Here is a 23,151-nt window from a genome sequence, read left to right as displayed (position 1 = left end):
GCGGGGGCCGCGGGGGCCACTAGGCCTGCTTGACGCGCTTGCGCGGCGGGCCGATGGGCGGGATCTGCTGCTGCTGCGTGGCGAGCGCGCGGAACGCCTCCGCGATGAGGTGCGGGTGCGACGAGATCATGTTCTTCCAGCCGGTCGTGTCCATCACGTCCGTCGCGTGACTCCTGAAACACACCGGCGCACACTAAAACAAATGCCGCGTGACGTGCCGACGCGACAACGTGCTACTGTTCTTATAGACACTAATACAATAAATGTCTCGAATGTTACATCAAAAATGGTGACAAGATATTATTACAAGTTTTAGTATAATTATAATAACTCTAAAAGAAATCGGATGTTTAATTATATTTATCCCACTCGATTTGTTACAAGTAATAATACATTATATTATTCTTTAATATAATTACTTAAGCAGTATATACTTGATTGACCAAGGATCCTTAAAAATACATCAGAGCTATGTTTTCATAATGAATTCTCTATATTTAAATCATAATTCAGAAGTAAGAAAATAAAGTTTAAGGAAAATTGAAACGATAACAAATCTAAACTATGTACTCCACTTCCAGCAGATTATGATATCCAAACATCCTTGATATCTATTATTAGAATAAACGCATGAGCGTATAATCCATCAAAATAATATTCTATTTATCATTTGAAATACTTCCTGTTCATAAAACATTATCTTATCACACAAAAATATAGATAACGGGACTGACGTGTTAATGAAGTCGATGGTTTGTGCCTTCAGTTGGTCCGCAGAATGCAAGTCGGCCAGTATGAGAGTGTCAGCGGCCGTTTCTACCGATAAACTTAAACAGAGAGCCTCTTCGCACATCACTTTTAATCTGTCCAGAGCGTACTGTAAAAAGAACAAACATTTCTTAGAATTTATTTACAATAGGTACAGCACTTACGTTATTCAATGGAAATCATAGTAATCATATATATCTAGGTTTTTGAGTATATTTCCATGAGAGGTATGAGAGTATATAATCTTTAATTAGACGATACAAAGAATTTGGCTATTTTTGAGGTTCAGTTAAACATAATTATTAATAAAATTAAAACACAAGATAAAAAGAAATCGATGTTATTATATTGGCAAAACATCGTACCAATTTTTCGTTGCCGGAACGTAAGCTTCTCCCACCCTTTTACTTACTTTTCGTGACCTAATTTAATCTTTATTTATAACCTACATTATTATAATAATTTTATCTTCGCTTCGACATACTAATATAACAATACTAATAAATATTTCACATAATTGGATAACAAGAGCAACCTTTTTTAATATTGTCTAATTAAAAAAGAAAAGCATTAATTTACATTATTTAGGGCGACCTCGGCCACTGCAATGTTGCTTGTACCGAAAAAAATATAGCTTTCACACAGAGCATTGGTAAAAGCTAAAATTACTTAGCCCACTTTCACTTTATGGCTATAATGTTTTCATTTACCTTCTTTAAGATGTACATTGGGCAATACATTCGCAACAAATTATGCAATAGCTCATTGCGTGTGTGTCGCTATGTTTATAGGACACATTTGAATACATATTGTTACACGCGACGTTTTCCGTCTTAACTTTGAATTATATGTAATCAAATCATCACTTATTTACTGAATGTAGGTTCACCAGATTAGTTGAGAAAGTGGTTAATTTCGTATTCTATTATACCTACTACTAATTCTAATTAATGTTAATGTTTAATATTCAAGATTACAGTGTTGTGTGTAAACATAAAACATGGATCTATTCATTGTGAAACATTTATTTTTTAATTTGAATCTCAGTTAAAGTATAAATATAACTTTCTAATCTGAGGTTACATATTGCATTTTTAAGAAAGGCAGTTGAAATTAATGTTATTTATGTGGAGGCTTGTATCTGTGTATAGTTTTGCGTGGTGTGTGTGACAATATTAATGAATGGCTGTTAATGTATTTTTGCAGATAGCTATTTCAAATTTATTACATAAGATGTAAAAAACTTGACAAAACACTATTGTTTCCGTTACCTAATTTACAGGGAAATGCCTATAACACTATGTCATATAATGAACTTCGTTTTTTTGTTTTTTTTTTTTATATTTTGGTAGGTAAAATTTTAAATATGGAATTTTTTATTATACCTTATCCGCCGCCGCCAACAGATCGTCGGCCATCTTGTCCAAGTTCGGCGCCCTGTCCGTGTATATGAAGCGCAGCATCTCCCGCAGCACCTCATGATCCACGTCCGTGATGTCCACTCTGTTCCTTTTCCTCTCCTCCATCTCGTGTTCGAACATCGCCGCGAACACAGGACTCCGCGCTGGAATATTTTTTTACATATATAACTATGGAGATAACAAAACGTGTACTGCTTCAAAAGTTACTACTAAAATAAACAATATGAAATAGACATTGTAAACACAAAAAATGATCCTACAAGGTGAAGTTACTTCCAATATAAAATAATAATCAAGGCATAACATACATTCTCTTTTATTTTTCTTAGCTTTTTCAAAGTGAAGGCATTTACAATGGAAAAGGAATAACTTAAATGTAGTAAAAAAAATATTAAAACCCAACTAGCCACGCACACTTTCAAAAAAAGAATAAAACGGTTTTTTTTTTACTCACCTGCCAGTATCGCTTTGTGCGCCTGAAACTCCCTGCCACCGACCGCCAACGTGACGTCAGAGAACCGTTCGCTGTCGAACAGCGCGCCGAGATCATCGGACAACCGACACTCGGGCACTTTGAATTGCACCACGTTGCTCTGCCCGCTGATGTTTATACTGTCCGCGACAACTGACACTTCGCAAAATATCGTCAGCTTGTCCTCCGGCAGGAGACCGTTCGCCTCGTCCAATAGGAAATCTCTGGAATTGCGTATAAATGAAATTTAATTATTTGTTCACACATACACTTGTATGTGTTGTATCAAAACATCAACTCTGAAATATCTATGTATATTAGTTGTGACGGGCCTTTTTGCACTTTTATTTTGTAACGAGAATTATTATTAATCATAAAGACAAACGACTGGTATCTTTTTAGTTTAGCATTTCCTATTCCAAACTATTGGATACACTATTCCATCAAAAAATCTTTGTTTTGCTACAATAATTTTTTTTTATGTATACTTTTAGCGCCAAATATCCAAATTCGTTATTTTTAAATTTTTATATACTCAGTATCACTCACGACTAAGACGAATCTACTGAAACCACTCACATAAAAATATGACAAGTTGTTTAGGCTCCAAGGTGTGCAAAAGAAATATAAATTCTTCCTCCTGTCCCAGACGGGAGAAGAGAACAAGAAATAGAACAAAAGTTGTCCGCAAATAAATTGTTCGCAATCAAATTTACGTAAATATTCACTTTAGAGTCATTTAACTAGATATACTACGTTACGATATGTCATATCCGCTATATATATACTATTAGAATTTCCACACTTTCTGGAAGTTGTTATCAACGAGCGCGTCGTGTGAGGAATTCTATCATATCTCTAGCATTTCTAGTTCCTGCCCTACAATCGTATTCCGATTCGAGCCCATTGGAGCTTACCGACACATACCAAACTAATTAGAACGGATGCTTATTTGCTAATTATCATGTGACACGTTTTGCCCCTTTGGTTCCTTGCGACTATACAACAGAAACCTTATTCAGCAACGCATTTATTTTAAATTATCATAGTAAATGTTACTCAGTATTCTGTGACTGTCACATTGTATCCAATTTTATACAAAGTTGTATATCACAAATTGTTTTATAAACGAAGTGTGTTACAGAAAATAATAACCATGCATACTTAGATAAATAATAATAAACAAACGGAAAATTTCAATTTCTACTACAGTTCTTTTTTTAAAATTGAATTTGGAATAATTCGCGTTCGCGGATGGAAATTGTAACGGTTTCGAGTGGTCGATAAGAAACATTGATAAAATAAACGGTATAGGTACGTGTAGATTGAATCATCGAATGTCAAATTTTTAATATGTTACGTAAGGTGAGAATCACTAGATAATTACCGGTGTATTTTTCGCACAATTTAAAAAGAAATAATCTACATTCCTATTTTAATAAAATGAGAACTCGACGACCTCCGCGATAAACCAAGTTACAAAATCCTCAGATATCAAAAACACAAGCGTAAAGCATTGACATAAAAATAAAGATGGAGATTAGTTTATAAATAAAAAAAATATTTTATAAAAAACTATAAGAATAGATACTGAATAAAAGGAAGGAGAGATAATAGGACATTTTATTTAAATTAAACATTTTTAAATATTTTTATTAAAATAAAGATTATCCCACAAATTTTCATTAAAAATCCATTATAAATTTATCTGTATCATAGACCGTCTTTCATTCGTATTCTAGCGCCAAGTCTGTAACAAGTTACAGAAAAAATAATGTTGGCCATGTGAGTTAAAATTATACTGACATATTTGTATACAGTATATTTAATTATATTAGATTTAATCAATGAATTAATTATAAATGTATATCTAAATCGAAGTATGCAACACGCGTGTTTATCAGCGAATGCGCAGGTCTATAGCATTGCGCAATTGATAAGAAGCTAAATGCGATTGCGGTTATTAGGATAGTTAATGTTTGCAGTACTGCATAATCCGAACTACAAACCTTATTTCGTAGTAATTGAGATGTGTACCGTTATTGAAGCGATCTTCGCGTTTTCCTCCATTGTTGTAACAAATCGAACAATATTGAGTTTAATGATTTGAACAATTGGCAGGGACAAGCAGAAATATATGTATAATATTTATAATATGAACAGTTCTATTTTTTTGAGGAAAAAGCGTTTGATATCCTTATCGTTATTCCAATTTGTTTTCCATGTATGGATTCCATTATTAACCTAACATCCTGTCATAGCGATGTTCATTTATTCTGTTGTTATTGATTATTGTTTTATTTATTAATTTTATAAGATTCAAGTTGAAGTAGAATGAATTGCATCTTTACTAACATTCTAAGTTTCTTAGTACATTATTTCATAAAACGCAATCAGAACGAAAACATGAAACATGATCATATTATGTATAATGTAGATATACGGAGTTTTCCGCATAGTCCATATTATGGGATCCATAAAAGTGCGGCGTATAGCATTTTTATGGTAATTGCATCGGCATGTATACTCCATGTGACTTATTAATCTAACAATGAGACTACTCGTAGTTGCGTGTCACGTGTGCATGTACATAATACAATTATACTTGCCTTCTGATAAACTTTTTGAATCCCCAATCCTTGCCCTGAACGAATCTGTACGCGCGCTGTGACTCCATCGCTTTAGTTTCTTCCCGTTTCGCGTTTAATATTGAAAACTTGAACTTTGCACGCACTTCTGACTTATTACATGACACTAATAATAAATATAACGATAAATAGTCTTTGCTCTCTTCATCGAGTCCTTTTGGATTAACACGAAGACACCATTTTAATTTATCACTAGCACCAGCTGAGAATGTCGATGATTTTAACACTTCACCCATCTCTTCCCTACAAAAACTAAAATTATTGATTGTCCACATGTAGCTGAATTTAACCACTTTCACCTGTAACAATAGAAAGGATATTTATTAATTATTTTGTTTTGTTAGATTTCTCCGTATTAACTATAGCTATTTGAACAATCCTCTTTTTAATATAGTTAAACAGTTGTAATTTTATAGACGTAGTTCACGCCGATTTACATAACTATTCCTCAGGTGCACGACATCGTGCGTGACATCATAAGATACAATTTAGGCCTATAAGTAAAGAGAACGTAGCGCAAAAAGAAATGTGTATATCCAAAACTTCACATATTTTCACAGCATATTTTAATGACCATAAATGTATCTTATCGTCCGACGCGTTTGTCGCTAAAAGCATAAATCAATATTTATCCATACAATTGAACATATTAAACGAAGAGTCAACAATTCTAAAAGTTTTTTATAACAACCCTATTTAAATAAACACGGGGCTGATACGGACTTTTTATAAGGTGTCCTCAATTAACTCCTATAAACTGTAATACAAGCGGTGGCTTAGATGCCGCTTTACGACTTCATTTATTACAAATAAAACTTTAACGCGTGTACCGCAGCCAAGGTTCAAGGTCGGCTTTTGTTTTTATAATAGCTTACTCGAGATAATACTTAATGGATCGAATTATTTATCAATTGACAGACAATTCGTGTCTGTACAATTCACAATATATATCAATATATGTATTCTATTTCGAAACAAGCATTGCCGATAAACCACAGCTAAGTTGGAGATCATTAAGACGGAGAAATAATTCGGACGCGTATTTTACCGGCAAACCTAATTAGATTCAGTATTAACAAGTGCCTTGAAACGTTTTTTTTTTATTTTGTTTGTTTGCAATTTCCGCGAATAATATCAATACTGCTATCGATTGCTGGTAACGGAGGTGATATTTCAATTTTGAGTGTATAGGAGCATGATCGCACTAAGGTCAGGACTGGGTGAGCGTCGATGTAACTTGGTCCCTGGTCGTTGCCCCCGACCGTTGCTTGACTTGCCAGCTTGCTTGCGGTGCTGTTGGGGTCTTCGCCCGGTCGACGACCCACGCCAAGGCCGCCCGCATCATCCCCGTTTGCGGACTTGCCAAGTGCCAGTACCACTTGCTAAACCCAGCATCGACTCAACCCAGCGCTGGTGGTATTCGATTTTGAAGAGGACAACGTGGCGTAGAGGTTTCTGAGAGTTTCTACATTTCGAGAGTATGTAAATTTCGTTTCACCTTGGTCTATTTTTCTTTAAATGCTCATACTTGGTATTTGTATAATAATCATAGTAATACCGCGGTGCTGCCAAGTTAGCTAATTTTGGAGTGATCCGGCGTCATTTTAAAATCTTAAATACGTTACATATAGCCAAATTCAAATGATACAGGTACACTTCGCTAATCGTCTTATAAATAATTTCTGAACTGCCAAAGAGTTTGTTATTAAATGCCTTCATATTATGATTAAGCAACTATCACTTAACATTCTAGTTGCGTTATTCAAAGGCCACATATACCTTATTTCTTTATCCATTGATTTGGAAATACTGAATGTATCAGTTAATAAAGTTTGTCATGAGAAATCACAACCGATACAATATGTAGATAACATTCAATGGATAGTGTGAATATAATTTATTATCTACATTTATGATTTTCTACACTTAATCAGACATATTGCGCATTTTGTTTTCTTTAGATAATACTGTAATTGCCCGTTTATATGTTCATATTTTGAACTAGCGGTCCGCCCTGGCTTCACCTGGGGAACATACATGATATCCTATACAACCTAAGGACCACGTGCAAAGAATTTTTAAAATATGTCTGACTTTTCCTAAGATTAGCGCGTTTAAACAAACATATTCTTCAGCTTAATATTATTAGATTAAATGTGAGTGTACACATTAATTATTTGTATAAAATAGACGAAGCGTCGACATTTACAATCACGCGTATTTAGATTCGCCATGACACGTGTTGTTATTCCGCCGACGTACCAGGAAGTACGTAATAGTCGTTAATAATTAAAAGCTCGACTTAATTATACATTACAAAGAATCAGATTAGAGCGATGCCGTTATATTATCATAAAGTCGAGAAATGGGAATTCGATTGTGTGGGACCTTAATAAGTAGTCGTTCCGTTCATTCTCATAAAAGCACCGTTATATTTCGCGTACTAAATAGATTTTTGGCAAAAAGTACCAAAAAGGCATTACCGGGCCGTCGCAGCCGTGCAACGGTCGTTCCAATTCCAACGTATTCTAAACCATCATCCGGCAGGAAATAAGAGTATAATTTGATGTTTCGAACCAGCGCTGTTATTATCTATACCAAATAAATAATGTCTCTTATTGTTGCACCTTCATCTCTAGTAAGGCCTAGAACTAGAGAAACACAACTGAATTGTTATTTCTATAATTAGATTTAAGGCTTATTAGTTATTGACTTTTTATTATAAGTATTATACGTGGACATCTAAAACATTACGAACAGTAACAATCAACCAAGGGCAAAATCATAAGCATTTAGTGCACTAGGAAATTGCAAATGCTTGTATCCATCATCGATTAAAATATCACACACGTGTACCAAGTACATACCCCGCCAAAGCCGCGAACTAACAAGGAAACATTAGTTTTCATGTAAATACGATTAGCGAGCAACGTCAAGATCGTAGATAACAAGTACGATAAACAAAGTTATCGGGATGTAGTAACTCCGTAACCATCAAAGCCGTACATAGGATCGTCAAGATTTTACGACTTACGCGTCATTGACCACTCGGTTCGTCATGCTTTGTACCTATTCTAGAAACGGTACCGTTCAAAAAGAGTAACGTGGATGATACCGTCTTAAATAAATATCATTTTAATAATGAACGGCTTATTATAAACCATATACGTCGTTGTCATCATATGATAATTACGAGCTAATCACGTCATTCTATTAATATTCAACCTGAGGGGACTCCAGTCGACTCAACATGCCATCGATTTAAATATACTGCGGCATTAAAATTTTTAGTTTATAGTAATGTTTTTCTAATATATAGGGCAATGCAGTGTATATGTTCGCATGGTAATATAATTGTGGTTCGAACATTCCGTTGAAATGTGTGCCGTAACTCTTGAATGCGCTCGAAAACGCTCCGGAAAGTATGACGTGGGCACGTGGCTCTAAAACCCCGATAAGAAATAATGATTCATGGCCAAAAACGATGTTACTGACGTCACTCATTTCAATGCCCCTATAACGACCATCACAATAGTGATGGTCATTATAATGTAGGCTTAATCGTGTCCGTGCCAGTGAGTGATCAGTTTCCTGTATCTGTAACGTGTGCAGTTACATTTACCCGTTGCGCTTGTAATGAGAATCACTTTAGACTCTAGAGTGTACGCCGTACCTGTGTAAAACACCAGTTCTCCGCGACGGGCGTGTTCCCGTCGTGCAACGGGCTGGGCACACGGCTCACCGCCATACCACCGGCGCCGTTCGAGGACACGCGCGCCGACTGTGGAGCGGGCGCGCCGCCGCCCGACCCTCCACCGCCGCACTCACTGCCCGACGCGAGCCTGGAAACACAACGTTCGCATGTCATGTGTGCTGCTAACGGAGGAGGAACGAGAACAGAATTCTACTAATTCTGTTGATAAAAACAATATTTTTGATTCATTGAACATTCAACCTTGAAATGGGAGATTGATAAATGTTTTCTGACCCCTATAAAACACAGATATTTTTGTATTCCACACCATAAAGGTCTTATTATAAATGCATTGACTCTTTCATGTATAAATCGACAGTAACAATAAATATAATTAAGCTATATTTAATTATTAAAAAAATAAATAAATAATGCCAATGAATGAAAATCAAATTAAAGGGGACCTCCGTTATTGTTATGCTTCTTTGTTTTTATTCTACTTTCAATGCAAGTTTTTTGCCGAGGGAGGAAACCGGAAAGCGCACGGTGTAGGCCACAAGTCGCAACCGCGACAACCGCCACGACCATCAGGATGCGAGGTCTTTGTAAGTGCAAATTGTAGCAGTGCAATTCTTTTTCCGCACATGAAGCAGGACGATCAAAATCATTAAGGTCAGGACATTGATGAATAACCCTGGTTTAGTTAATAGCGTTAATTAAAAGGTTCACAGATAAATCCTATTCGCAAATATTACATTTAGACTTGGAGCTTAGCTACGTACGAAATAAAAAAGGAAGTATAATGAGTACTATAATAACACACTATCGGCGTTGCATTAACCTTATTACAATATGTGCAATAAAAAATGAGATCATTGTTGTTTTGATTAATCATTTAATGAAATGTGTATGACCTTTTGTAAGTGTAACAATTATTTTAACTACTGAAGTGACCTAGTGACCGAGTGGCAACTAGCAATACTGGCAAATTCACATTATGCATCGTGAAGCAACAATAATTTAAGTCATTGAGCGAACTCATCTTAACTCTAAACTGGGCTATAAAATATGCACGCATTGAGAGCAGGCGCTTTGTGAGCTGACCACGAAAAAGGACTGAACGTTGTTAAAAAGCATGTCAAGTTTCGCTGTTAAATTAAAGTAGGACTTGTACAATACGAGACACTGCCGTTCTGTGAGACTTTCACGAACTGGGCTTTCGATTACCAAATACGCGTTAGAATCTGTGTCAGTTTCATCACCATACTGCATCCGTTCATAGGTTGCGTGCAGTAGCTTTGTTTGAACGTATGAGGCGCTACGGCAGCTGCGTGGCGTCTGACCAGTCGCAGGGCGAATACGAAATCCTGCAATAATATTATGTACGAGACGACAGCGAAGCCAACCGGTTGCATTTGCCAGAGAGCATCCAAACCGGTATATAAAGGGTTAACAACGATAAAAAATATAGGGGCTATTATATTGTTTTTCATTATGGCTGCCCTAGCACTCGAAATCATGATAACAGAAATAATGAAAATTGTGTAAATATATTATATCAAATGCATTTTATAATTGGGAGGCCGTTTAAATTTATTACGTAAACCAAATAAATAAAAGGACAATCCGATAACGGCCTACCGGAAACCGCAACAAACGTTATAATGGAGGTCAACCAGACCGAAGAATACATGTCCCATTCGTTAAGGACAAAAAGAAAAAAAAAAACACAACAATGAAATAAACTTCCAAGCAAATTGACACACCGCTGATCGCGCCGGGAAACTTTAATAAGACACTAACGAAAGTAGGCTACATTAATTTCATTAATCGGCCTAACCCAGAAAGCCAAGCGACGATCCGAGAAGTGACAGAAATAAGGTCTGCTCCACAAATAAAATTGACATAATAAAGCTTGAAGAAGAATCAAACCAGTACACATTACGTTGCATGCATATTAGTCACCAAGCAATTGAACAATAAAACTCTGGTACAAAGACTAGATAGAGAAACTGTTCAAATGGTGGTATGAAATATGAACCATGTGTGAAAACGCATCCAAAGCATACGCTAATCTCAGAATATCAATATTCAGTACGCACTCAGGTTTTCACAGATGGTCATTTTTTCCATAGCAACTAACTAAAACTGATAAGATATGGCACACGTAGTGATCCGTTCGAGGTCGACCAACAAATTTGCCACTGTAACAAATAGAGCGGCCCGACCGACCTACATACAGTTTCAGTTAACCGCTTTATTATGATTAACAATAGCTGAAGTACCGAAACGCCTTGATTGTATTATGTATGATCTAATTCTCAAACGCAATAAGTTACAGCCATATTGAAATAGTAATACTCTAGTTATACCTACAGTAGGAGAAAATATACAAATAGGAGTTGCATGTATAGAACTGGTTTGACTAACTTTTATTCTGTTACAGAATTTTCTGTTTGTTTGCCATTGTTTACATTTACATATCGTAACCGTTTAAAATTAAAATCAGAACGCAGAAATACTCTTAATTTGAATCAGAACGTATCATTTATATGCTATTTGTAAGAATAATAAGATGCGTGAAGTCAACAACCGGTAAAATCTTGAGCAATCTCCGTCGTACGTTTCATTGGTCTCCCGTGATCTTAATTTAGATGTCATCCGACCTGCTAGTATCTTTTCTATATTTAAATATAACCGAATACTTCTTTAAACTAAGAATTAAAATTCATCACCAAAACCGTTAAAAAAATTATTAACAAGCGTCAAGTATTATATCGAATATGGGAAACCATAAATGGAGAACAATATAAATTCAATTAACAGCGTCGATTTAGGCATCCAGACAATGACAATAAATCTGGGGCGTAGAACAATAAGGCTTCAAAAAATATGTTTGATTCTGGTTCAAAGTTGTTGCAAGTTGCGACGTTTGAAACGGGCGGGAGTAACTAAGTGAGCAATGCCCTCTTAACGACGACTGCGTGCTGTGACTCAGACGCCCTGAGGACGACCTGACAATAGGGTCCTCGACTGAGTTGCTTTGAAGGACGGTTTGTTTACCCAAGATGTCCTGCGATATTGCACTTTTATTGCAATTTGTGTTTGCTACAAAAAATGTTGAAATCTTCTAGATGACGAGATACGAACGATATTTCGACAATTTATTTGGATATAGAATTTTGGATATTGGGATTATATTTTTTCAATGTACGAATGATAATAGACTCTTATATTATCTTAATTAATTATAGTATCATAATTAAGTAAAAATAATGTGATTATTTATGTGTGTGACGATTGGAAGACCAAATACACGAGGTAAATACTCACTCAAGGCTACCGTGGTCGTCATAGTCTCACAATTCATGGCAATTTGTAACAATAACTTCTCAATGTCAATTCTATTCGTTTATGTACAAATATTAATTAATAATAATTCCAATATTTTAAAGTATATAAATTAAATTTCTGATGTATCCGTAAAAGACACAAAAGTTGATAGAAAAATAGACAAAAATATTATAAATTCGCATATATATTCATATATGATATACGTTTTAATTTTTTTATAGTATGTGACAATCAAATATAAAGTGTACGCGATAAAATATTATCTGAGAGCCAGAAGTAAAAATATAAGATATGTAATGTAACACCTACTACAAAATACATAAAACGATTACTGGTTCGACTTATACAAATTATCCTATTTTTATTTTTTGCTACATTATAACAATTAAGTACCATAGAAAAAAAAATAAGACAAATATTAATTTATTAAACGTAATTCAGCTACACAGTAGGTCTAATTCACGTTTTATCTTTATTATAACCATAAAGTGTTTTTTTTATAAAAATATTAAATCTCCACATGCATCATTTTATTTAATGCTAAAGCCAAATTTAGTAACATCACGTACATGACGGCTAATAGGTATGAATTTAATATTACCACATATTGCTCATTGCTGATACATACGTAGAGACATTGAAATATCACACACTCCTGTGTTCAAAAGAAATAACAGCGTAATTATTTGTTGAATTCAAACTATTACATAACAAACGGTTTATTTACGATTGTATGTAACCTTGCAATTCCTCTAAAATCTTCATTGATTCCGCTGACGTGGGCTGCGGAGCTACTGAGTTTCCGTATGCTTCCGGGAGGTGGTCCGGCGAGGGGAGAATTATTTTAGCGAGGCTAGCTAATGTAAATATTATCTTATAGTATAAAATTATTGAGTGTTAGCCGGCAATCTAACGCGGAACTGGCCAACACCTCTATTCGTCCGAGATGTGCGAGGACGCGCAAGGTGACCGCGACTCGCATGTGTGTGTGTTATATATACACATTATGTTTAAATGACACGTCCAAGTCTGTCGGAGTTATAATCGCATATTGTTATATATCGACGCTCAATGACAAAGTAATATACCTATACGCGCTGTTTAAATAATCGTAGAAGTTAGTTAGCTTTTTTGTATAAGGTGGTACCTTGAGGTGATTCTTATATATTTAAAAAATTGCTTAATAGATTGAAAGCTTCATGTCAAAATATTAATTAATTGAGTATATAATAGCACTACATTGATACATATATAATACTTTATAAATCAAGGTACTTAGTGTATTATTGCTTTTTGTGTCCATTATTTCCTACCAATACAAAATGTGAAAGTAAGTATGAATTTCAGAAATTATGACGTGCCTAAGTAAAACGACCGAAACAAAGATGCTTATGTATAGTGGATCAGCACAAAGTATTATATGACTTGAAGCATATTTTTCACGATTAGAACAATGACACATACTTCTATACTTTGCTCTTCCTCCTCTGACGAGCAATCCTATTGAGTTACACAATTTCCTTGAAGGTTGCAAACCAACCGGTTTCCCACTTATGGACGACGTTTGTCGCTAACCGTCAGGTGACGCGTCCGATGCTCTGCTTTTTTGTTCCATTAAAAACATAATTAATTACTGGGTAATCATTTTTATAACGAACTTAAACAAGCCGATGCTATAACATTTTAAAATTGTAATGTACACGTGGGTATTAAAAAACCCTGAAAAGTTAAATACAGTCTGAAAAGCGAGATTATACTTTGTTATATCTTTTGTAATATTGTTGCTATGTAATTTTTATTAATGCTATATCAGTATTTTTTATCGGAAACGTGACAATTAATACAAACACAATTTTTATTTTCGTTTAATGTGCGTGATGAATATGTTAAGGTTACAATAGTAGTTATATCGGTTATTATCTCTGGTCGCAGCATTGTCTATGTTTTACGAAACGTGCCTGTGTGATTCAGAAAGTGTTTGTACATTTATTACTCAAGAAAACCAATAAAATAAGCGACCATGCAATATGTGACAAAGAAATGTATCTATATCTCTTATTTCCATTCCGTTGCGCTTTTAATTGTTTGAAATGTGCAATTGCATTTAGTTCATATACAATGTTGAAAAATATATATTCCATTTTCTATGATCACAATTAAACTACGGTACGATAATATTATATTAAACTGCGCACGCAATACATATTTAAGTCTCATTTCAATGCGGTTATTATTTAAAACATGTTATTGTTTGAACTGGACACAAATTATCGGAATAACTTTAATTTTTGTCGTATGAACATGAATTATAAATCAGAGAGAAATATTCAAACTCGTTGAATGAGAATACTTGAATATTTATTAGAATGTAAAATGTTTAACCTCGCATAGAGTGGAACAGCGGATCCGCAGACTTAATAATGGACAGTTAATGTGTGACGTCACGGCCTTCGTAGGTTCAGCGGTGACGTTGGCGCACGCACGCTTACCCACCCTAATATAACAGCGCGCTGCGTGATTCAAAGGCAGATATCTACCTACCTAGTTCCCAGTTTATTTGATAAGTAAATAAAGATTTAAGGCCTGTGCTTAAATATAATCTTGAGTAACGTTAACCGAGGATAAGCATCGAGGCGGAAGCAACTGTAGCGAGGCCGAGGGCATACAACCAATTCACAAACTGAGCGTCGTTTATAAACGGTGGAGCCACGCACGTCTGATCATGGATATTTTGGATGAAATTTTTTTCTAAGAGATATGAATCTAAAAGAACCACATTACAGTAGTAAAGAAATCCATGATAAAATACTCCCCTACTAATGTAATAATTTCCTGATTATCAAAAAAAATTACCTCTATAACTATCAAGACTTCTACAAAACTATTAACGAATAAAAAAAACAGCATGTCCGAGCCAAAATATCTTGACACCGGAATGAAATAATAAATGGCTGCATGCGAATTGTGAACATAAATTATTTTGAAATTATTACGTCGTCACTTGACATGTTTTAAATACAACGAGCAGAAGTTTGCGCGGATGATTATGCAACGTCCCCAGACGTGTGCTGGTATCGCGCACAGTGGGCGGGCGCCGACCAACACACGACACAAGCACAACTCGCAACTCCGAGTCTTGACATTGCACGCAACGAGCCGACAATGTTTGGCAATACAACAGATATTGGAAAGCAAATACATCCATGGTTTTGTAACGTCACCTTAGAAAGAAGCGTTAATCTAACTGGAACGGATCGATTTTATTTCGATGAGAAAAAGTGCCACCTCGGTCATAAGTAATCGTGTTCCATATACTCATTATTATATTTATCATTAAATATTCGTAGTGTTACATAAAAGTTGTTAGAGTTATGCGGAAATATGATAAGGATATTAAATAATTTGGTCATGAAAAATCTAAATTAATAAATTTGGCCTAGAACATTATTACTTCACTAATTTACGAGACGACAATGACGATTGGCAGAACCTTGACTTCTGCCTAATACAAATAGTGTAACCCTACTTCCTCATACACGCTTACGAACCCCGTCAGTGTCGCTCGCACTTACTTATGCCGCTATACCATCACGGCCATTGCCTTTTTTGATAAAATTAATTTTAATATTTTTTGCATAAAGTGACAGTCACTATAAAACAAGACAATGCATTTAATACATAGTAAAACTTTCGCAGCCCAATGTACAACGTAAGTATAATATAATATGCTCCCATAGACAAACTGATAACAAACAAACAATGGCTAAGTTAAATATAAATGCCACGACATTCTTATTGAGTGTTCTGGCGCAGATATTAAAATATTAACTAGCCCTGACACATCAGAAGTAAATGTGTAGGTGCGTGTTGCGATCGCTCAGTGACTGTGCGTCCTAGTGTGCGTGTCAAGATTGTAGCTGGTACAGGTAGTCAGCCCAACAGCAGCGGCATCGAGAACGCGACCCGGTTTGCCGATCGAGAAAGCATCTACAAAACTCGGTTGAGGCCGCGCATATAGCGGAGAGGACGCGGAGTTTAATTTTCTTGAACGGACCTTATAAATCTTCAATTTAAATAAAGATCACACGTTGCTGTTCTAATTGTCCGTTATTCGATGAATAACCTCGCGAAAAACTACTGATTCGATATCTATTGATATGAAACAACTTCCGCGTGGTAATAAATTGTTTATTTCTCGCATCTCCTTGAAATGTGTTTATACTTATAAAAAGTAGTTTTAGTGAGGTAACAGCAGTTTTTGTAAAATTTTCATAATATATTTATAAGATCGATGCGAGGCTGAAAGTAGTCCTTCACCAACCATTCACCACAACAATTTGTAACAGAAGGGCCGCACTAATGTCATGGCAGTAAATAAATATGTTTCACTAGTCACTTCATTTGCACCTCGTAAAGCATGAAATTAGTATTCAAAGTTAATATAATATTGTTCTACAATTTTTCAAGGTAAATTTCAATATTTTAAGTTTATGTGTAATGTATTGATATTGGTTCAGCTACGTCCTAGACCTTGAATTTAACGTCCCTGTTCCACATCTTTACAATACATTCATTATATACATTATCTAGCACACCACTGGCAATCTAAAAGGGATTTAATATTGAACAAAAGTTATACCGATCGTTGGTATTTGTAGATATCATAAAAATTATCATGATGATACAATTGCCAAGTTTGTTCATAGGCAGAAAACGGAGTCAAATTTGACATCGTAACGCGTTTGACCTACTTATGTAGCGCGAAGTATTTGAAAAAAATTGGTATAATGACGGCGGATTTGGTTCATATAAAACATTTTATTTTGATCTATACGATCATTGTTACAATGCAATTTAATTGTAATTGAAAAAACTCTGGTATAAATGTATCTTTTTACTTTCGAATGTATGAAAGACTGCCGATATAATGATTTACATCCAGTGTCATCGATTTCGGGTCAAATTGTACGATAAGGGGCACAAGGTAAAAGATGGTGCATTGAAAGTGGCCTTAAGCCCAATAGCGATCTGCGACCGTGTCGCTTCCTATTGGCGTGGATCTACAATGCCTTCTACCGACGTGAAGGTGTTGTGACTTAAAGGCCGAGCACTAGCCGACAAAAGCCAATAACACGTGGTAACAATATTTCCTGAAGTACCCTATGTCTTTTAACTTACAATAAATTTACATTTAATACATATTATGTAAATTAGCAATTTTCTTGAAGACAAATTTTCGGTTATAAAACTTTCACAAGTTTTAAGCGAGCTTCCATTATAGCTGAAGCAGGAGAGCGATAAACGTGACCTCGATCATTTAATAAGACTCGCGGAGGTGAAACACAAATGTTCAAACTTTACGGGTCAACTGAATCAGGGGCTGTTCGTCGAGGGGGAGTTGTGGGGAAGGGTGTAGGACAGAAGGGAAGGACCCTGACACAGATCCCAACACATCAGTAAAACGAGCGAAGGCCTCGAGATTCGGGTACTACTTTATCATCGATTATTATTATTTGGTTGTAGCATGGCATGTATAAAAATGGGTCAAATATTGATTTGCAATATTAGTCGATATTGAACTACATTTTTTATTCATATACTACACTTGGGAATTTTTCTATCACAAGATTAATTTTAAGCTAACAATGAGTACGGTAATCTTGTTGAACTAAATTACCGAAAACACAATTCAAGAGAACGTAACGTGACCCGGTCTCGTCATAACTTTACGCGGCCACTTTCAGCCCAGTAATGACAGCTCAGGTGAACGGTGTCGAGTTCTTTTGCGTTGCGACATTGTGTATTTAACTAGTCAAAAAGACTTATGCATGTTAACATTTTTACCTAAGGTAGAAAGTACAATTGATTAAGTTTTTAGTAAAGGGGATGATTAAGGAATACATTCCATTAATTCAAACAAGTATAGAAGTAAATATGCACAAAAACAAGATTGATGGGAATAAAAAAAATGCCAGAGATTTATCCAAGGACTGTAAGATACGAAATAGAAATAACATTAATTTTTTATTAATATTTAAGCAAGCATAAAATTTCTTATTTAAGTTATTCCCGCAAATCATGTAAATATGACTTCCCTGATAAAACTCTTAAGCCCCTTCCTGATAAAATCAAACAGATTAATAGAACACAATAGCCGCGACCTTGCTCGGGGCTAATGATAAAACACAAATATTAAGTAACTATAGCGTTAATAACAAGAGGTACGACGTCGATATTGAATTATGAGCGGGAACAAAATCTAAATAATGCCTCCATTAGCCCGTATGACAACTGGACAGTGATATTCATTTTAGTAATGCATCAGTCAGTTACAGTGACGGGGGCGGCTTTGTTTATTGTTCATGTTTTGATTATATAATATCTGTACAGCGTTGTTCTTCGAATATGTAAGCCTATAGCGCGTGTAGTGCGATTAGCCTTTGCTCCGTCGAAAGTGTGGTGAATATTATTGGAACCAAAACACTGTTTCGCCACAGCCGACAGGCGACAACCTACTTCAGTTATCGCATTCCGCTGTGAGCGAAACAGGAGCACGGAGTGCGGGCTCAGCCGCGATCTTTCGCTTTGTGAGCGCGCACCGGGGCCCTCGGTTGCTAAATTGATACACTCTTGCGAAATAACCTCGCCCAACTTATTCGATCACAATCAAATTAGACAGAGGCGGCCCGTTTTCTAGATTTAGCTTTAAATGTTCATTTGTTTCGTGTAATGATGATATTGTTTTATGCTATTATCGGTATTAATATACCTTTTTTAAGGTAACTTTATGATTGCAAAGGAGATTGGGCTACCTTATTATCTGTACATGCATGATAAAAAAATACAAACCATTTCTGTACATTAAGCTGGTTCGTTTTATAGACCACAAAACAATCGGTAGTATTTTTTTCTGTTTTAATGTATATGTGCATCAATCCATGATAAAAAAAAATCATTGAGATTTTGAAAAAAATCTTATGATGATAATACATCAATATAAGGTTTAACTTATACGCTGCCTTTTATGGGAAAAAAAAGTGTAACTCACATTTACAACAACCAATCAACCAACCTTAGGATAAAAAAATAAATTCGTGAGCATTTAATTAAATTAGATGTTATTGTCTTGGTCTTTAAAATTTAGGATTCTTGCTTCAATAAATAATTAGCTATCTTGTCAACTACGCATACTCGCATACTACGAATTTTCATAATTTGATTGTTGACTTTTACTCTAAAAGTGGGATTTCAACAAAGGCAATCCAACCGTGTTGTCCTTTGCGCCCTTTGTTATCTGAAGTGTCAATAATACTTTCACAAACAAACTTTTGTAGTTGCTAGATGATATGAAAATGTTTACGAATTAAACGTATATTTTAGGAATGAAGTGGAGGGTTCTGCGTACTTTAAAGTGATTCTTCATGTGCTCATCCACTTAGACTCGGTGTTACCAGGGTTTTCACCAAGTAAAAGTGGATACTAAAGACGGTATATAATGTAATACACCCATAATATCTTCACGCCCTTCGTAATAGAATGTAGGTATTTATAGAAAGTACATATTGTAAAAAATCCATCCCCTCGCCTCGTGTCAAGACAACACGCCTTCGTTTTTGAAAAGTCCTTTGAGGCGAAAGGACAACGACCCCCGCACAAATATATTCTTGCGAATCTTTATCTTATGTCCACCGCAAGTATAACAATGTAGTATTACAATACACATGCACAGCGCTAAGGACAAGGGATAAAGCGAGCGGAAAGGACGACCTTTATTGAAAACTCACATATTTACTACCTGCTTTAGTCAACTGGTAGTTACGTACCTTTATACTTTATAATTAATAAATACGTTTTGTTTTAATTCCGTCCCTACAATGAACATGCATCTTTATTCTTCATCAAATCTTTATCTTGCAGAAGAAAAGAAAATAACGTGAGCTATGCCTATTTTTTTAACAGTTGCTTGAATGTAGGTGAAAACAGAACCTTTGTTGAATGGGAAATAAGGAAAAAAATGAGGAAGTTAAGGTTACATAATTGTGTTATATAAAGACTGATACTTTGTTGCAGGTATACTCCTTATATCAGTATAAACTTAAAAAAAAAAAACACCCAAAAGTTCACAAAGCTCGCATTGTGGTCGTGTTCGACTCGGGTAGTTTTACCTGCTACAACAAGGGCGATAAGATTTCTTATACAACGAAACAAAAAAATGCACGGATGATTCTTCAGAGGCTGAGGAACATAAAATAAGTCATAAATGCTCATTTAATTTATCGTCAATTTACTAACTTGCTAATATTCGAATAATAAAAATCGTCAAAACGTTAACAATCGACAATATTTCTAAATCTATTTATCATTCACGAAATGAATTGTACATGCATAATTATTGTAATTAGGTAATTTACGACCATTTTGCGTATCTATGACCGTCACGAGTATAAACAAATATACAGATAATTTTTGTAGAAACCGTAAAGTAGGAACAGGCGACAGTGGGGTTTACATTGGGGTAACTGTTGCCAACGAGGGTGAGGATGAAGAGAAAACATCGACATCGCATTAACCTACGGCGAGGGGACGTTTTGTTGATTAAGGTAAATATGAAACTGACGAAACGAACGGTGGAATTTATAGTCTTCCAAAGAAAATAATTGTTGTAAAAGTGACTCGATTTCTAAGTCGCTCCCTCTACCTGCCGACGATCAGCTTACACAACAAAGAAAGTTAAAACGCGAGCGAGGCTTAGTAACTTTCGCTATTTGCTATAACATTTTAATGTACATTTTTTGAAGATTGATCAAATTAAAGCAAACAGTAAATAATTTATTATATGATATGGAAATCGCAAATCAAAAACAGATTTCAGCGATGAATCCATTAAATATTATTGTAATAAATCGCATGCATGAAACCTGTTTTATCGGTACAAAATTAATTTAATAAGAACTAATGAAGTAAAAATCCTTCGATGTATAATAAATGGTCAAATTAAACTAGTTCCGCGTTGACTTCAACAACCAAAATAGCTCACCTAGCTAAGGCCATTATACGTTCGTATAATCCAATTTTCCAAATAAGTGGCACTTCGAGAACACTGAAACACTGGGGGTGAAATTGAAAAAAATAATAATAATAGCGTCCACTGTATGGCTAAATAACTTGAGTGTGCGAGTGCGTATCACGTTTGACAGTTTCACTTCACCACATGGTTTTCACGTCGCGCTCGGTGGCCTGACAGACGTAAAGCGCACTCGACGAGCGACGGACGACTGATTGTTGTACGCGAGTAACGAGTTGCGAGTTGCGACTCCGACGGCCGACCGGTCGCGGTGGCAGGCACGCCGGCGATCGTTCGCTCGCAGAGCGGAGCGAAGGCGCGACTCGTGAGCCAGCGAGGGCGGGCGCCCGCGGAACAGCTGCGCACTAACGACCCTTTCTCTACTCGACTTCTGTGTTTTCATTTGGTGAAAGCCCAAATCATGTGCTTATTATTCCGATCTTTATTTACATCTAAGTATGTATAACAGTTATTTTTTTAATGAGTCGATCACATTAAATCGAATTCCAAAATTTAAACATAAATAGATTGTATTAGAATATGTATTAAATATTACCGAAGTTGTTTAGACATGCACCGATGCTGGTTATTTATCATATTTTTTTCCGTTTGAAATAGGAAAAATGTAAATATAATTAGGGGCAAATGAAATGGGTGTTTATTTTGCGAGTTGCCTCCATAGTCGGTCTAGGTCAAGGTCCACGTACGTAAGCAGATTATAACATTACTATTCGATGTCTTTTAGATCTTCGTTTAAATTGGATTTATAGCTGAAACATATACCTACATCAGAAGTTGACCGTAAGATGTTATTTAAGAAAACCTTAAATAACATCTTACCCAAAAACAAGGGCAAAGTGATTTGAGGAAAATAGTTTGCGCTTCGGTAGATTGAATATACCTAGAATAAGATACAGCAGAGATTCGCAAAAAACACATATATATATAAATGAAGTAAAATTGAAAAGGGCTTATAAATTTCTAATTTTCTAGATTCCGAACTTTTCAAGTAGGTAATAAGTTATGGTTCAAAATATGTTAAAGCGATATTCAAAGCGATTTCATAACATTCGAGAGAAGCATGTGAACACATTCTCCTATGCTGCTAATCCGTGCTGAAGCGGTTCATGTTTAACATCAGAATTTGAAAACATTACGGAAACGAGATATACTTTTACATTGATTGAATAATTTTTGTGTTATGAGTGAGGTATATATTCCTATTACAATTATTTTGTTATACGTTTTCGTACATATTGATTAATTCTAAGCAAGAAATCAACGTAAATTAATTTTCAAACTACATATTGTTTAAAGATTATTAATAGATATTCAGAATAAATACCGAAGCGTAACCAACTACGACTAACCCATTTAGGCCTAATAAATGAAATTGAATTTGTTGGATGCTGATAGATTGACATACAGTGCTATTGATTTGGCTATGCGCACTTTCCACGATTAACTTTCTCATTTACTATTCCAGTTGACCTTACCTTTCTATAGCGATCGCTATAAGCACGGGTCAATTGTCTATTCAAAACCGCATCACTGACATTGTATGCTGTGTTATAATGCCTACGATAAGTGACACCTTTTCAACATATTAGCTCATTGTTGATGGAATTGATGGAGAAAGCCTTCGCCTTTGGTCTTGGACGTGTAAACAAATATCGGAGTGTTTGATTAAGTCGTATTTTATGAAACGTTACAGAAATAGCTCGGTTCCA

The 23,151-nt window shown here is 35.4% G+C and overlaps 1 protein-coding gene across 4 annotated transcripts in view; it reads right to left on the bottom strand.

The window, feature by feature from the left end:
* Positions 1 to 6: 6 nt before the first annotated feature.
* The window catches only part of LOC119838367 (protein roadkill), a 36,315-nt gene continuing 13,170 nt past the window's right edge, over positions 7 to 23,151 (bottom strand). The window contains exons 1-7 of one of the 4 annotated variants that reach the window (XM_038364293.1): positions 21,395 to 21,650; positions 8,983 to 9,151; positions 5,271 to 5,608; positions 2,644 to 2,885; positions 2,154 to 2,332; positions 735 to 877; positions 7 to 170 (exon numbers count right to left, since the gene is read on the bottom strand). In XM_038364293.1, coding sequence (XP_038220221.1) covers positions 20 to 170; positions 735 to 877; positions 2,154 to 2,332; positions 2,644 to 2,885; positions 5,271 to 5,608; positions 8,983 to 9,151; positions 21,395 to 21,408 — 1,236 coding nt within the window. In that variant the 5' untranslated portion in view covers positions 21,409 to 21,650 and the 3' untranslated portion in view covers positions 7 to 19. Of the gene's footprint in view, positions 174 to 734; positions 878 to 2,153; positions 2,333 to 2,643; positions 2,886 to 5,270; positions 5,609 to 8,982; positions 9,152 to 13,097; positions 13,241 to 21,394; positions 21,651 to 23,151 lie in introns of those variants that run through there. The other 3 variants (XM_038364292.1, XM_038364295.1, XM_038364294.1) reach the window with 3 other exon arrangements.

Source organism: Zerene cesonia, unplaced genomic scaffold, assembly GCF_012273895.1.
Source record: "Zerene cesonia ecotype Mississippi unplaced genomic scaffold, Zerene_cesonia_1.1 Zces_u002, whole genome shotgun sequence".
Taxonomy (NCBI): domain Eukaryota; kingdom Metazoa; phylum Arthropoda; class Insecta; order Lepidoptera; family Pieridae; genus Zerene; species Zerene cesonia.
Note: the sequence above shows the minus strand (reverse complement) of the source record. Positions and strands in the feature narration are given on the sequence as shown.